At 60.7% G+C, this 16,520-nt stretch overlaps 1 protein-coding gene across 1 annotated transcript; it reads left to right on the top strand.

Annotated features, from left to right (window-relative positions):
* Positions 1-1,469: 1,469 nt before the first annotated feature.
* DRD5 (dopamine receptor D5) lies at positions 1,470-3,182 on the top strand. Its single transcript, XM_028507897.2, has one exon. It carries the CDS (start codon positions 1,725-1,727, stop codon positions 3,138-3,140), a length of 1,416 nt encoding a protein of 471 aa, XP_028363698.1. The 5' UTR covers positions 1,470-1,724; the 3' UTR covers positions 3,141-3,182.
* The last annotated feature ends 13,338 nt before the right edge of the window (positions 3,183-16,520 follow it).

Genomic DNA, 16,520 nt, shown 5'->3' on the forward strand with positions numbered 1-16,520 from the left:
AGAGGTCCAGCTCCGGGAGATGGGGAGGCAGGTGGCGATGTGACTCTCCGGTTCTGAGTGCAGACATTTGGGCAGACGGCCTTGCCCACTCGGACAACAGAAAGCAGGGTTGGGGGGAGAAGGGGGGATGGGGAGGGGCTGTTGAAGGCTGAGCAGGTAGAGCCTGAGAGCCGCTGGGACCTTCAGGTGTTGCCCGGGGGCAGGCGGGTCTGATTTGGAGGGACAAGAATCCAGCCCCTGCATCTGGGCCCCACAGAAGGTTTCAGACGGAACCTCGGAGCAAGATGGTGCCTCCTCCATCTCCCCCAGCTGCCTTCCGCTGAGCTTAACACCAGCGCGAGACCTGGCGGTTCACAGACACAACTTACCAGCTGGGGAGGCGTGGTGAGATCCTGGAACACCTTCCTGGTGCTTTCCCACCATTAAAAAAAAAAAAAAGATAATTCAGGCTTTGGGCCATCCATTCAAGCCTGTTCCCTCTTCTGTCACGCACCGAGGTGGTACGAGGCCGCCCCTCCCAAGGCCGCGACAGCCCTGCCGGGAGGAGGCTCCCACTGCTGGGGGCTCCCTTCCTCTTCCTCGCGTCTCCCGGGTTCAGGGCAATGATCCCCCAAAGGACAAACGGCTCCAGGGTTGGGGTGGTGGTGGGGAAGCGGACTCTCCCAAGAGGTCAGGTGAAGGCCTGGAATCTTAGACTGTGGAGGGGACTTTGGGAGAGGGTCCCAGGAGCCCTGCCTCCCGTGCAGGTGGGGGGCGGGGGCGGGGCGGTGGAATGGGGCAGGTGGGGCTCCGCTGCATGACTTCCCCCAGCCCTCCCACCACCCGGAGGGGTGGGCATCGTTACCTCTTCTTGTGGGTGAGAAAACCAAGGCCCAGGGTAGTTCGGTTCAGACTCAAGGTCGCACAGCCAGGAAATCAAGTTTGAATTGGGACCCAGGTCTGTGAGAAATCCAGAGTCGCCCCCTTTCCCCTACCTACAAGCGCTCCCGCGGTCCACCCCCCCCCCCCCCCCGCCCCGCCCAGTCTAGAAGCCAGCGCTTCCCCCCGGCTCCCCACCCCTACCCTCCCTCCCTTTCTAGTGCCCAAACGCCGCCAGGGCCAAGGCCGCGCGCACCGGGGCTGGGCCGGACCTCTTTATCTTACTGGGGCGTGTTCTCCCCAGCTCGCCGCACGGATCTGCCACTGGAGCGCCTCTAGGACCTGCGGGTTCGCCCCAGACTCCACCGGGCAGAGCGCGGACAGGGAAAGCGCCCAGGCACCGGTGGGGCGGGTGCGCTGGAGAGCGGGGAGCGTGGAGGCGAGTGGGCGGGAGCGCGGGCCCCCCGGGAGCAGCCCGGGACCCACGCAGCGCTCGCCCGTGCCTGCCGCTCCCGGCCCCCGCCCCCTCGGTGGTGGCTAGCTCTTCGCTTCTCCGGCTCCGAACCCGACACAGTCTCCACGGCTTCCCGGCGCCGCCGCGCGTTGCGGGCTCCCGCTGCTTCCTGTCCCCAGCGCCGGCACTGAAGGGGCGCAACGCGGCCACCAACCCGGAGGCGCTTGAGGCGAGAGGGGTCCCCGCGCGATCTGGGGCCCCGGCGCAGCTCACGGTGAGCGTCCCCCAGGGCTTGAGGACCCCTTAGCCACGGGTACCCTCGCGCTACCCCCGGGTGCCCGATGGGGCCGCCCGGGGGGCACAGGGCTGAAGTTGGGAGCGCACGCAGCTCACCCCCGCTGCGGAGTCCGACATGCTGCTGCCGGGGCGCAACGGCACCGAGTGGTTCGGGCAGCAGCAGCCAGCTCCGGGAGGCGCCCTGGGGGGCTCGGAGGAGGCGGCACCACTGAGACCCGCGCAGGTGGTCACCGCCTGCCTCCTGACCCTGCTCATCATATGGACCCTGCTGGGCAACGTGCTGGTGTGCGCGGCCGTCGTGCGCAGCCGCCACTTGCGCGCCAGGATGACCAACGTTTTCATCGTGTCTCTGGCGGTGTCCGACCTCTTCGTGGCGCTGCTGGTCATGCCCTGGAAGGCTGTCGCTGAGGTGGCCGGCCACTGGCCCTTTGGGGCCTTCTGCGACATCTGGGTGGCCTTCGACATCATGTGCTCCACCGCCTCCATCCTGAACCTGTGCGTCATCAGCGTGGACCGCTACTGGGCCATCTCGAGGCCCTTCCACTACCAGCGCAAAATGACCCAGCGCGTGGCCTTGGTCATGGTCGGCCTGGTCTGGACCCTGTCCGTCCTCATCTCCTTCATCCCAGTCCAGCTCCATTGGCACAGGGACAAGACAGGCTCCTGGGGCGAGGTGGACCCGCCGCCCACCCTGGCCAATGGGACGCCCTGGGAGGAGGCGGGCGAGCCGGAGGTGCAGGCAGAGAACTGCGACTCCAGCCTGAACCGGACGTACGCCATCGCCTCCTCGCTCATCAGCTTCTACATCCCCGTGGCCATCATGATCGCGACCTACACGCGCATCTACCGCATCGCCCGGATGCAGATCCGCAGGATTTCCTCCCTGGAGAGGGCCGCGGAGCATGCGCGGAGCTGCCGCAGCCCCGAGGTCTCTACGCCCGGTGCCAGCCTGCGGGTATCGATCAACGCGGAGACCAAGGTCCTTAAGACCCTGTCCGTGATCATGGGGGTCTTCGTGTGCTGCTGGCTGCCCTTCTTCATCCTGAACTGCCTGGTCCCCTTCTGCAGCGCACACCCGGGGGGCCCCGGGAGGAGGTTCCCCTGCGTCAGCGAGACCACCTTCGACGTCTTCGTCTGGTTCGGCTGGGCCAACTCCTCCCTCAACCCCATCATCTACGCCTTCAACGCCGACTTCCGGAAGGTGTTCGCCCAGCTCCTGGGCTGCGGCCGCCTCTGCTCCCGCACCCAGGTGGAGACGGTGAACCTCAGCATGGAGTTCATCTCCTCCAACCAGGACACTGTCCCCCACGCGGAGAGGGCAGCTGCCCACAGCCACATGATCCCCAGCGCGGTGACCCTGGGGGACAGGGAGGTGGACGAGGCCAAGGGGGGCCCTCTGGATCGCCTGGCCCAGATCTCCCAGGCGCCCCCGGACGGTGACCCTGCAGCCAGGTCTGCCTGGGAGCTGGACAGTGCAGGGGAGATTTCATTAGGCAAAACAATGCCTTTCACCCCCGGTGGATCCCATTAAACGACGGAAGACACGCCCTCCGTGGATCTGCGGAACCGCACAGACCGTAAGGAGCATGCGGAACTCGGCCGTGGCCGGGTGCCACGGCTGGTTAGAGCGCCCTCCCGTGGGCCAGGGTTGCAGGCCCCATTCCGGTCAGGGCGTGCACATGGGAAACATTCATTGTCATGAATGCATCGTATGCGGAGCAACACAGCCATGTTTCTCTCTCTCTCTCTCAAGTCAATTAAAGAAACTGTTAAAAAAAGGAGCATGTGGAGCACACGCACACGCGTGTGCCGTGTTGCTCATCTTCCCCCCCCCCCCCCCCCCCCCCCCCCCGGCGTCGGTCGGAGCCTCTGTGCTCAGAAACCTCCCCCACTTGGTGTGCGGCTGAAGGAATCGGCAGGCGCCGTTGTTGCGAACTCAGTCACACGCACCTCGGCCTGCCAGCTGCGGACCAATGGTCCTTTCAGAGGTACTGTCTGGTTCTTAAAAAGAAAAAGAAGGAAAAGTGGGACTCGGTCTTTACAAACTATACTCTCCCCTCCCCTTTTAAGCGAACGGATGGCTTTTCCAGCCGTGGGTTCCGCATGCGGTGCTGATGGGGCTGGTGGCTCTCCCCTCCCTCGCCCTCCGAGGCCCGAGTGCACGCAGCATCCGCTCTGCGTGCCTCGCCCAGGGCCAAGGCACCCTTCCTGACCCGTTCTGGGTGCAATAAACACAAACTGTGCGTGCGATGGGCTGATGACCTCTGCTTTGGCCAGGCCGGCTTGGAGGCTGGCTGCCGGAGGAGTCACGAAGCGTGATCCTTCCGAAGCTGGGAAGGTGTCCTGGAAACACACATTTATTTTCCTTAGAGACAGCTAGGCCCTTACGGTGCCCTCGGGGCCGAGGGACCTCGGAGAGCTTTCGATGTCTCAGAATGTTTTTTTATGAGACGTGTACATCCTGAGTCTCTGCTGAAAGCAGCTTCAGGGCCGTGGCGTCAACTGTGGACGCGGCAAGGCTGGGCTTCTAATGCTTTTTTTTTTTTCCTGGTTTGGCAGCTTCTTTTTAAAATGATACAGCGCAGAACCACTCTTTGATTCCCATGCAGTTTCTGTCAGTTCCGTGAGAAGACGGCATGGAATGATAACCAGACCTTTCTCAGCCTCGTCTGCCGTGTTGTTGAGTTACGTGGCTTTTGATTAACCACGCTTCCTGAAGGACTTTGACGTGTGTGTGCCGATAAGCTTTAGGCAACAAAACCTGTTTTTTATATGGGAGCTTTTATTTGTAGACAATAAGAAATGAGGGGACGCATTGTAACGAAAAAGGAGGAGGTAGAGGTGACATGTGGGTGAACTGAGAACTGGAAGATGGGTTGAGTGAGGTGCTCCCCTGAATGCACTTCCTTCCGGAGCCCTGCCCGCTGAGCGCGGCTCGCGCCCATGAGACCTAAATGCGAGCGTTGTTAATGGAAGTGCACGAAATGTTGACCGTGGAATTTCTTGCAGGCAGCGCGTACTTTGGAGCAGGCTCATCAAGGGCAGCTCGCTCCATCTGGCTCTCTTTCAGGATAACTTTATTGCCTGGCTCCTGAGCAGCTGTGTCCTATTCACTGGGAAATGCGCGGTGCCCGGCCCCTAATGCCTAATAAGTATTTGCTGAATGAACAGCTGACTATTTCTGGAATGGGGAGGGGGAAAGCAAACCCCATTTGGTACCTTGGTTTCCGTAAATGACTCGGTCAGACTGACGTGGGAGTCTGAGGTCTGTGTTCAGCGTTTGGCCTCTTGCGAACCGATGGCTGAGTGCACCATTAGGGAAGCACGCGGCCAGCGCCCAGCGCCCTGCTCCACGTTTCAGGAGACGGCTGTGTGACCTTGAATGACTCGGCCAGTCTCTTTGGGCCTCAGGTTCTGCCTGCGTCTGCAAACTGAAAGACCCTGTGCATTTCCCCCATTGTGCTCCCCTCTGCAGCTGCTAAGGGTGGGCCTGGGGCGGCACAAGGGGCACGGTGTCTGTTTTCTCCACGGGCCTTCTCGGAGCTTTCCCTGTGCGTCATGAAACCACAAGCGGGAGGCAATTCTGCATTGTTTCCCCGATGTCTTTGACCTTGCGAACCCTTGTTAAAGGTGGACTTCCTTCTTCCTGGCTCCCAGGAGGCCGCAATGTCAGGGAACACAGCCCAAGAAATCCCCGTCGATCAGGAAGTCTCTGAAATGCAGCCGTTCCAGAGAGGCTGTGAGAAGTAAAGTCTTTTGTGGGAATGTTCCAGACCCCAGTTCAGATAATCTCTGTGCCAGGAACGATGGGTCAGGGGAGGACTTGGGAGACCCCTTCTGCAAAGTATCATTCTTTACGGTTATTTACAGCTACTACGTGCTGGGCGTTCGTCACACACTCTGGTGTGTTGGAACTTCCCTTTTAGTGGGGGGACAAGCAGAGGCACCCCGCTCTGCTACGGAGTCTGGGGTGTCCCGTCAGGCGGTAATAGCCGAGAGCCGCTGGCCCAGGAATAAACCCCGGGGTTACAGCTAGGTGAGTGTAGTGATGAAGCTGCTATTTATTTAGGGTGGTCCAGGAGGGCCTCTCAGAAGAGGTGTGATGAAGAGAGACCCAGAGGAAGAAGCAGGGGTTGGAGCAAAGCTTGTGTCCAGGCAGAGGGAATGGCGTGTGCCAAGGCCTGGGGTGGGACCGGGTTTGGCATGCCCAGGGGAAGAGAAAGGCAGCCTGTGTGGCCAGAGGGCTGTGCGAGGTCGGTGCTGAAACAGCAGGCTCTCTGCAGACCCCTCCTGTGCTGGGTGGCCCTCCCGTGCCGGGTGCCCCTCCTGTCCTGGGTGGCCCTCCCGTGCCGGGTGCCCCTCCTGTGCTGGGTGCTGCTTCTGTGCCACGTGGCTTATGCTCGCAGCCCCGGGTGCAGGCATTCTGATCACCCCATCCCACAGGTGAGGAAACGGAGGCAGCAGGAGGCTCAGTCACCAACCTGGGGTCACAGAGCTCATGAGGGGCTGAGCTGGACTTGAACCTGGGCAGCCTGGCCATGGAGTCTTTAAGCTGCCCAGCGGTGGTGAGAGGGGGGCTGCCCTGGCACCCCCAGGCAGCAAGTGCAGAGTGCCTGGGCCAGAATGTTCCTCGTTCACGGGTTAGCTAGCTGGTTACTGTGGTGTTCCTCTGTCCGCAGGGGAGCCCGCCTTCTCTGTGCACCTGCACCGAGCGCCCCTTTGTGGGGAGCACAGGCAGCAGAGGGCCGTGGGTAAGAGCCCGGGGCCTGAGCGCCCTTCCGTGGTGGCTAAACGCTGTCCTGATTCTTGTTGGGTCCTCACGTGTCAACCTCAGGTGCCATTATTTTTCCATTTTGCAGATGAGGACAGGGGGGTTCTGGGAGGGTAAGTAGCTTGCCCAGTGTCCCAGCACTAGGAGGTGGTGGAAGCAGGGGTTACACCTAGGCCGGTGGTTCTCAGGTGGGGTGATTTGGGCCCCCCGGGGACATTTGGCCATTTTGGGTTGTCACAGCCGAGTGTGGGACGCTCCTGCCATCTAGTGAGTAGTGGCCGGGGGTGCTGCCAGACGTCCCGCTGTGCCCTGAGAGGGCTTGAGCCAGGTGGACGGAGTCCAGGCCCCCGCTGCCTGTCCACAAAGCCGCACTGCCCGGGCTTGGAGACTCCACAGCCCCGCAAGTGAACACCACGATGAGATCCTGCCTCGCGCCTGTCGGGATGGCGCCCTCAGTAAGCCAACAAGCAAGTGCTGGCGAGGACGCGGAGAAAGGGGACCCTGGTGCACGGTTGGTGGGAACGCAGGCGGGTGCAGCCAGCGTGGAAAGCAGTATGGAGTTAACCTCAAGACATTAAACATGAAACTGCCTTTTCAGGCAGTGATTCCACTTCTGGAAATACATCCAAAGAAACCCAAAACGCTAATTCGAAAGAATGCATGCGCCCCTTTGTTCATTGCAGCATTATTTCCAAAGCCAAGATTTGGGAGCAGCCCAAGTGTCCTTCGGCAGACGAGTGGATACAAAATCTGTGGTGTGTTTGCACAAGGGACTAGGACTCAGCCGTAAAAAAGAAGGAAATCTTCCCCTTTGTGGCAGCATGGACGGACATGCAGAGCGTTATGCTAAGTGAAAAAAGCCGGTCAGAGAAAGACAGGTACCGTGTGATTTCACTCGTATGTGGGACCTAAAGAACAGAATGAACTAACAAGCAAACTAGAGACAGACCCACTGACAGAGAGCAGGCTGGCCACTGTTGAGGAGGGTGGTGGTGTGGAGGGGTTGAGCAAAAAAGAAAACGGAGAAAGAATTCACGGACACAGACGACAGTGTGGTATTTGCTTCGGGGGGGGGGGGGTAGGTGGAGGGGGAGGGGGAGGAGACATAAAGGTGATGGGCGGAGACTTGACCTGAGTGGGCGGGCACACAGCGCAGTGTGCAGAGGGCGTGCTGTCGGATCGAGCACCTGAAACCTGCGTGATTCTGTGCACTACTAAAACCCAAACTCCACAGCCCCAAGCTCAAGTGTGAGCCCTCCCTGCCCCCTAGTTTTAGCGGAACGTGGGCACCTCTCTGGCTTCAGTTCCTTCCGCTGAGAAGTACACACGCCAGCCCCACAGGTTTGGGCGAAGAGTCAAAGTGAATATAACCCTGAGGTTAATTTTGTGTGGGTCTCTTTTATTCTTTTTCCTTTCTTTTTTTTTTTCCTTTTAAAAGATCTCTCTGGTCTGACACGTTTGAAGAAGGCTCCGGGGTTCCTGAGCTTGGGTAGAGCTACCTTGTCCTGGAAGCTGATGGCTGTGACAGCCGAGACGCGTCTCACCTCCTCTGTCCCCTCTGCTGTCCCCTCCGCCTTGAGCAGTGGTGTCTGGCACGGAGTAGGTGCTCACTAAACGTCAGTCTCTTCACCTTGACATGCCACACACACACACACACACACACACACACACTCACACACACAAACACCTTTTAGGTGCTGCAATTGAGTGAGCGTGTGCCAGGGTGGCATTGCCCATTGGCCTGGTGCAGCGGGGCAGTCCTCACATTTGGGGTGACCAAGGCCTGCAGGGCTGAAAGCCACACAGGATGTGTGATCATCACGGAGCACACGCCAACGCTCCGTTATACCCAGCAAAGCGTGTGTGATCATCACGGAGCACACGCCAACGCTCCGTTATACCCAGCAAAGCGTGTCCCCGGTCTTCCCTGGAGCTCTCAGCGCCCACGAGGACCTGCCAGGCTGTCGGGTAAAGAGAAGAGACCGTTGACCATGAGCGGGATCCAGAGGCTCAGCCAAGTCCCTGAGCCAGAGAGAGTCACCCTGAATTTGGAGGTGGCCTTCACGCCTGTGTCCTCTCTGCCACACCGGGCCCAGGAGAGACGGGACAACCGGTGAGCAGGGAAGTGCTTCCTCAAACCCGAGTCCCACTCCCCTCGTCTGTGCCTGGCTCTGGGTGATGGCAGGGACGACCTGTCCCCACCTGCGGAAGGCCCACAGCCTGGTTGGGGAGGCATGGAGTGGCGGTGAAAAAATGACCCTTTGTCTCCGGGGAACAGCAAGAACCCCTCAGCTGCGTCCACCTCTCAGAGGTCTCCCACACAGTCCCACCAGCACGGTGGCGTCAGGGCAGGTGCACTTCTTACACAGTGGCTCAGAGCACACGGGTGTGAGCCCCGAGACAGGGAGGCCCAGGGGGGCGCGGAGCTTCCTCTGCGACCTGGCCTCCACGAACCACAGGGACTCGGGGACTCCTGAGTCCACCAGGGAGAGCGGACCTTGCCTTCTGGGTGGGAAGGGTGTCAAGGAGTCTGCAGGAGAGATGTTTTACAGTTTTTGTGTATTAAAAAATTATTTTGACGTAATTTCAGGCTTAGAGAAAACTTGCCAAATATGACAAAAGAATTCCCAAATACCCTTGATTCAGGTCTCCCAACCATTACCGTTTTACTGAGTTATTTATTCTCTCTCCATTTAAGACACGAGGCCCACTCACCTCTGAATACCTCACACTTCAGAGCCCTTTTTCCCATAGGCAAGGGATTTCTTATCTAACCCACATGCCTCATTCAGATCTAACCCGCACGCCTGGTCACCAGGGCCACAGGAAGGGATTTGCCAGGAGGAATGCTCAAGAATGCACACGCCCCTCCCTCTACCCCCGCCTTTTATCTCCTTCCACAACTCCGGGCCAAGTTCATGATCTCTGTCCCCGAAGGGCCTCAGGGGCAAGGAGAGAGAGCGCCCTGGGCAGGGGAGCCCTGATAATGCACTCGCCGGGTACACGCTGCACACACCGGCTTAGTGCCGTTTCGTGTTCACACGCGAATCCAGGGGCAGGCGGGCTGGGCAGCGCTGCTGTGCAGATGACAAGGCGGAGACTCGCCCAAGGTCGCACAGCGAGTGTGGCAGATTGGAGATGCGGACCCAGCCAGGACCCCGGAGCCCGCCGTCCCCCTCCCCACCTGCCACCTGCCTGGGGTGGCTATGTGACTCGGGCTTCTGTGGGGGAGGGGCGAATCCCCCTTCTCCTCCTGGTCCTTATGGCTGGTAGAGTCATCAAAATAACGTAAAGCAGATGCACTGGAGAAAAATCAGATCTGCTGCATGTGCCCCGGGAATTCACACAGACTTGAAGAATCACAGAGACAGCGTACCTTGCAAAGGTAAGAGGAGGTCCCTGCGTCACTCTGGACCAAGAAGGAAGTGAGACGATTCAGTTACAGGGAAACGAGAAGAGTTAATGTTTAATAAACAAATGTTTGCAGGGCCGTTTGGAGAAAGTGGGTCAGGAGAGGACTTTGCCCGAAGAGGCCCCTCCCATCGGCCACACCTGGTGCGGGTGAGACCGCTCTGAGGTGCTAGCTCCTTCCGGCGGGGCGCCCGGCCTGCTCACATGCCTGTGGGCAGCGAGAGGGGCGGTCAGACGTCCTTCCCCAGACTTCCGCCCTGTGAAAACAGCCGCCCTCAAAGAGTCAGTATTCCAAAGGGGCACGTTTTGGGGCGGCACACTCTGCTCCCCTTCACTCCCTTAGGCCCAAGTCCTGGGGGTGCAGGGGGACCCTCAAATATTCCTTCCAGGCACGACCATCCCATCTATTCTGAGGCAGCCCTGGGCGCTCACCCTGTGAGGTTAGGAGAGCCTCTCTCTGACTTGAACACTGTCACCGGTAGCTGTCCCTGGACCACTGCCCTGCCCCACAGCTATGAGAGGCCCGTGGTCCTCGTGAGCAGGGGGTCCCCACTCATCGGAGGCACGGAGTGGAAAGTCGACCAGATGGCCCAATGGGACAAGGGTTACCTTCGGTCTCTCGGGGTGCCCCACTGGCGTCCGGCTTGCCGGCCCAGTGGTCCCCTGCACAGTGGCATGCCTTACCTTGCCACCAGTGTCGGACGGTGTCCCTGCGGTTCCGGAACCCTGACCCCCACAGGCCTGTGGGTTTGGGTGTCCGTGGTCCGGGAGGAGCGGACGCAGTGAGGAGGAGGTCGGTCTGGGGGGCGGTGGGAGCTGCCTCCTGTGGTGGGCTCGCATGCCAGTCTGAGGGGTCAGAGACGGAGGGCCCAGAGGCCTGTCCAGCAGGAACCGGTTCAGCAGTCAGAACCCTCCTGCAGGCAGACCAATGGGATAGGATGTGCAGAGGGCGAGAAAGAAGAATAAGGGTTATGGAGATGGGAGACTGTCTGCTGGCTGAATTTATTCTGTGGTGCAGCGAGTGGTGGGTGGGGGCTACTGGGTGTTAGGACTGAGAACACAAAAAGAATTGGTGGTCCAAGGCGGGGCGGCCACCAGTGCTCGCCCTGGTCCCTGGGGCAGGCTGAGGAAGGGGCCCCGGAGACAGTCACGTCCCAATTCCCAGGACTGTGAGTGCGCCTTACAGGGCAAAAGGGTGAGCGTTACCTTGTAGGTCAAAACACGTGATGAAGCCCCGGCTGGCGTGTCTCAGTGGATTGAGCGTGGGCTGCGAACCAAAGCATCACAGGTTCGATTCCCAGTCAGGGCACGTGCCTGGGTTGCAGGCCATGGCCCCCAGCAACTGCACATTGATGTTTCTCTCTCTCTCTCTTTCTCCCTCCCTTCCCTCTCTAAAAATAAATAAATAAATCTTTTAAATAAAGTAAAGAAGTTTTTAAAAAATGTGTGACAAAGATAAGGATCTTGAGGGGGCGAGGCTGTCCTGGGCTGTCCCGCAGGCCAGGCCACCACAGGGGCCGAGCCGGTGTCTGCTGGCTGGCTCCCGGCTCTGCACGCTGCTTGCCCCTGTGCTGCAGGCTGAGGGGGCGGCCTGGACGGCTGGCTTGGCCGCGGGGTCCTTCCCCACCCCTGCAGACCGACTGATCCCCCGGCCTTCTCTGCCAGGGCAGCACAGACTCTCACGGGATGAACTGAGCGATGACAACGGTGTTGTGGTCCCGGGGAAAAGTCACAACCTGCCCCGGAGAACAGCGTCGCCCCAGCTGCTCCGTTCACTTCTCCGGAGAGACCGGTGCGCACCCTTCCTGGGTGAGACGCTCCGTGCCCTGACACCCGGTCGGTCGGGAGAGTCCATGCTCCTCTCGGCTTCCACCTGCCCTGGGTGCCTCCCCCTTCATGCCCCCCTCCCACCGCCTCCGGTGGCGCCCAAGTATTTTTAGCCGGAGGAAACAGCCACTTAAACATCTATCCACGCCAGCTTCCCTTTCCACCCCTTTCCAGCCCTGTAGACGCATGCTCGCACTGCAGCGCCCGCTCGGCCTTCCCTCCCGTTGGCCTTGCGAGCCCGCAGGCACCGTGGACACGCTCCCCTGGGGACCGGCACGCGGCTCTTCCCAGAGCCCTCGCCCGTCTCCCACGGGTCCACAGGAGACAGGGCAAAACGCTCACACACACCTTAGGGGTGGCAGGCAGGAGCGGAGCAGGGCTGGACAGAGCGTGTGGGATGCGAGAAGGAAGGGCTGGGTCCCCCCGGGCGGCTGAGTGCGCAGGAGGAGGAGCCGATGAGGTTTATTCTGGTCCCCACCTTCTCTCTGGCCCTTGGGGGGGACTTTCCCCAGGGTGGGTCTGCGCACCCAGACACCAGCCTCTGTCTCCCAGGGCCGCAGCACAGAGGGGAGCCCCTGGAGCCCCCTTGGGTGCCTCAGGAAGCAGTGGGCGCGGGAGGCCCTCGTCTTTCCTCTTCTGAGGAGTGACCTCGACGTTTGTTGGGTCCCGTCTGCTGGCTTCAGGTTGGCCCGGATTCCCAGACAGATCAGAGGTGGCAGCTTCCCGATCAGTCTCAGGGTTTGCACGGCCACGGGCAGTCGCGGTCACGGCCACGGGTTCCCCCCCCCCCCCCCTGCAATCAGGGCCTGCCGAGGAGCCTGATTTTCTCCGTGGGTTATTTATAACCCAATCAAAGTGGGACTCATTATGCGAAGAGCGCTGTTCCCCTCCCGCCCCCCCCCCCCCCGGGCGTGTCAGGTGAGGCTCCGGCCACGGCAATCAGACTTAATGAGCGGACCCGAGAACCGCAAAGTGCAAGGGCGAAGGAATCTGGTTGCTCTTCTCCTGGGAGACGAGAAACCCCAGAGGCAAAGGGGGGGCTTCGAGATTTCCTAGTCTGACTCTCTCGTGTCACAGACGGAAAACTGGGGGGAGCACGAGGTGCAGTGAGCGGCTGCAGTCGGGTAGTCATGGAAGGGGCCGTGGCTTGGGAGCCTGAGCCTCCGGCTGCAGTGCAGGCTTTGTCACTGCCGACTCCTGTGATCTGGGGCTAGTGACCTGGGGTTCGGGGCCCTGAACCGTCCCTTCTGGAAAGCGGGGGGACGAGGGCCGACGCTGTGATGCTTAGAGGTGACGTGTGCAAGCAGCTGGCCTATCTGTGGCAGATGCTGCAGAAACGCTGCAGCAAGAGCTGGCGCCGGAATCGCCACCCTCTTCTCACCGCCCACGGCGCCCCGGCAGGCTCACAGCTGCGCGGGAGAGCAGGCTTCCACGTTCCCCGGCTCCCCGGGTGACGCACTTTGACTTTTCACGATGCGGAAGAGGCAGGATCACGTGGGAGTTCTGGTTCCTCTGGGCGGCCAGAAAATGCCAGCGGGAGGGAGGCACGGAGGAGTTGAGGGAGAGAGATCGCTGACCCCCAGTCTCCGTGACACCCCCTCTGCGATGTGTTCTGGTTTTAGGTAGAGTGCTCGGCAAACGCAGCTTCCGTGGCCCCTCCTCGCTGCCCCCCAGGTGTGAATTGTGTCTCCTCGACCTCGTATGTGGAAGTCCTAACCCCCGAGTGCCCCAGAATGCGAGATAGGGTCTTCACAGAGGAGCCAGCGTTAAAATAAGGTCACTAGAGTGGCTCCCAATATAACATGACTGGTGTCCTTACGAGGAAAAGGGGACATTTGGAGACAGACACGAACAGACACGAATGGAAATGCAGGGAGACCATGGCCGTCCACAGCCAAGCAGGGAGGCCTCCGGAGGAAGCAACCCTGCCAACACCTTGACCTTGGGCTTCCAGCCTCCGGAACTGTAAGACAACACATTCCGTTGTCTATGCCTGGCAGCCTATTGTCTCAGCAGCCCCAGCAGACTCCCACAATCAGTACGCTGCCTCGTGGTCCTGCGTCAGTCAGTGTCACACACACACGGAGGCTCGGGAGGCGCTTGCCCGCGGGGCTTTGCCTGTTGCCGCTGGGGGAGACCTGAATAAGACAGTGGCCCCGTCGCCCGCTGTTGCTCCAGCTGACAGCCAGCCGACCACCCGCGTGGGACGAGGCCACCCCAGACCAACCATCTCTTGGCCGATCCACCGCCTGACCACACAGGTGCACAGCAAACCCAGCCCAGATCAGCCCGGTAGAACCTTCCCCCGAGAGGCAGACTCACGAGCTAAGTAAGTAAGACTTCGGTGTGGTTTCTTGTACCGACGGCTGGTCAAGCTGCAACCTACAGAAAAAGCCAGCTCGGGGAGTGTACGGAGCTCGTCACCACCGTGGGTGCAACCCCACCGGAGACCCTGGGGGGCGCTGCGCAGACTTTCCGTCAACGCTGGGGCTGCGAGGGGCCGCGCTGCTCCCCCGCCGGTGTTGGGAGTTGCTCCCGTGGGCATGAGCGCTCCGGAACCTCTGGGCTGTGGGTCCGAGCCAGCTCCCAGGGCTCCAGATGAGGCCGAGGGAGCAGAGCGGAGAGACCAGACAGTGCGCCGGGGACTGTCCATCCGCCGGGAGCTGTCCGTCCGCGGTGGCGGGCGTCTACGGTGGCCCGGAGGGGGTGCGGGGAGCACTGGGGGCGTCCACAGCCAATGGGTCGTCGCGGTCACCGCACCGGGCAGCCCAGGCAGGGAGACGCCTCAGGAGGACGGGTCAGAGAGTGACGCGTGCCGGCCGTGTGCGTCCTCATGGTTCCTCCCCCTCCAACTCGGGACCCTCTGCAGCGCGGGCTCTGCAAGCGGAGGAGGAGCAAGCAGGGACCGCAGCAGCGGGATTGGGGCGCTGCGCCCGGGCCGCAGAGCTGGGGAGTTCTTCTCTGTCCCCCTGGGGCTGCTCGCTGACGGGGCGCCCCCTTTGCGGAGCGTGGCCCCGCACCTGCTTCTGGAAGGTCGGGCTGACATTCTCAGTGCGAGGCAGGTGCCGATCAGCCAGGCTTGTTGAGCCTGGGAGAAAGTCTCTTAAGTGGCCATTCCAGTGCACGAGCAGGGGGACGTGTGTCCACATGTGATTAGGGACAGAGGGCCCACGGATTCAAGGTTTGGGGAGACACATTTCCTGCACGGGCTGTTTTAAAAAAACTAGAATTCAAAATAAGGAGAAACGAGTTTCAGAGAAGCGGAGGCCCGTGGCGCCGACAGAGTGAGGAAAAGGCACTGCTGGGCACGCGGGCCGACCCTGGTGGCCTTCCCAGGTGCTCGGGGACAAGCCGGGGCCAGGCTTTGGAGAGGAGGGCTCTGTGGGAGGCCCGCATGTGGAGGGTGGGACAGAGCCCTGCCCCCCTGGGACAGTCACAGTGTCATCAGCATATCCATCTCCCCCAGGGGATGGGCGGGAGGGAGAGCTCTGTGATCTGGCCTAAGTCAGTTGGCCCAAAGGTGCTTGGTCACAAGACTTCACACCTGGCAGAGCCCAGGGAATGTCCCCAGGGAGATCGTGGACCGCAGGAGTTCGCGACACACTCATTTCTGTGACATGGACCTGGTCTCGGGAGTCAGAGGTTCTGGATCCTGGCCCCGGTGTGGCCCTATCCTGCTGTTTGATCTGGGTGAGGGGCCACGTGGCCTCTGTATGTTTCCATCCACCCGAGTCTTCCTGTTTCCTTATCCGAGAAGTGGGGGTTAATGGCCGTGGTGTTGTCTGAGGATTAAATATGAGCGCCACGAGTGTTGTGGCCCAGATACAAAGGCTGGGATTCGTAACTCAGACTCGTTTTCTAGCTTGCATACACGGTACAAACAGGCAAAGTATCCCTGTGTGTCCCTCGAGGTTTCCCGGAGGGACAGGTGCGTGGGCGGGGAGTCCTGGGCCTCCCGTCCTGCTGGCCCCGGTCCCTCCCCGGGCTCCGCTGTCCCTTCGCTGACTCAGGGGGCAGTGGTGCTGGGCTCGGGGGCTGGGGTTGCGCCTGGTTAGTGGGGGTAGGAGGGAATGGGGCTGGCCGTGGGCGGCTGGATGCCTTTTCCACGCAAACAGAAACCCCTGCTGACCAGTGCGGGGCGGGGGGACAGTCTGGGGAGGCGGGCTTGGGTCTCTTGTCCACACCCTGGCAGAGAGGAGGGGGCGGAGTCGTTGGGTAGAGGAGGAAGAATCGGGGAAAGGCTGGGGAGGGGAACGGGCAGCCCAGCACAGTCCAAACAGCCCTTGTGCCTGACCCACGGGGCTCACCATGGCCCGCCCTCTGCCAGCCTCTCTGAGGATAAAGCATTCCACCTCAGTGTGGATAAACAGATGCAGGATAGAATCCCGATTCCTTGCTGGTGGCGTGGGGAAGCTGACACCATGCAACACTGTGGAGCGGTTGCGAGGACTGGAAAGGACTCGTCCTTGACACCAGCATGGCTCCGTACATGTCAGGCATTCTGTTGGTATCGCTGGTTGTAACTAGTCCCGACCCAGGCAAGCCTGTCCTCTCAACCAAGTCCTTTGTCCCTGTCGGGCGTTACTGACCCATGATTCGTCTTTCCAGAGCTGAGACCCTAGAGGCAATCTTGTCCACCAGTCCACCAGTTTTGTAGGGGGACATTTGAGACCTTTGGGTGACAGTTTGTGTCTATTCTGACATTATTGTTCTCCGGCCGCCCGATCTAAACCTGCATTGCGTCCACCAGCCCTGGGCTCGGGGTGTGACCTATTGATTTATTTGGCCATCACTCTCCCTCTCCCTCCACTTGAATGTCAGCTTCACGACGGCTGGAAACTCCTCTTTACCATCACATCCGCAGCACCCGGAACACTGCTGGGCACCCAGTAGGGCCACAGT

This window comes from Phyllostomus discolor, chromosome 1, assembly GCF_004126475.2.
Source record: "Phyllostomus discolor isolate MPI-MPIP mPhyDis1 chromosome 1, mPhyDis1.pri.v3, whole genome shotgun sequence".
Taxonomy (NCBI): domain Eukaryota; kingdom Metazoa; phylum Chordata; class Mammalia; order Chiroptera; family Phyllostomidae; genus Phyllostomus; species Phyllostomus discolor.

Bases quoted from the DNA above. Each gene is read 5' to 3' on its own strand.
- DRD5 (XM_028507897.2), top strand. From the start codon at position 1,725: ATGCTGCTGCCGGGGCGCAACGGCACCGAGTGGTTCGGGCAGCAGCAG.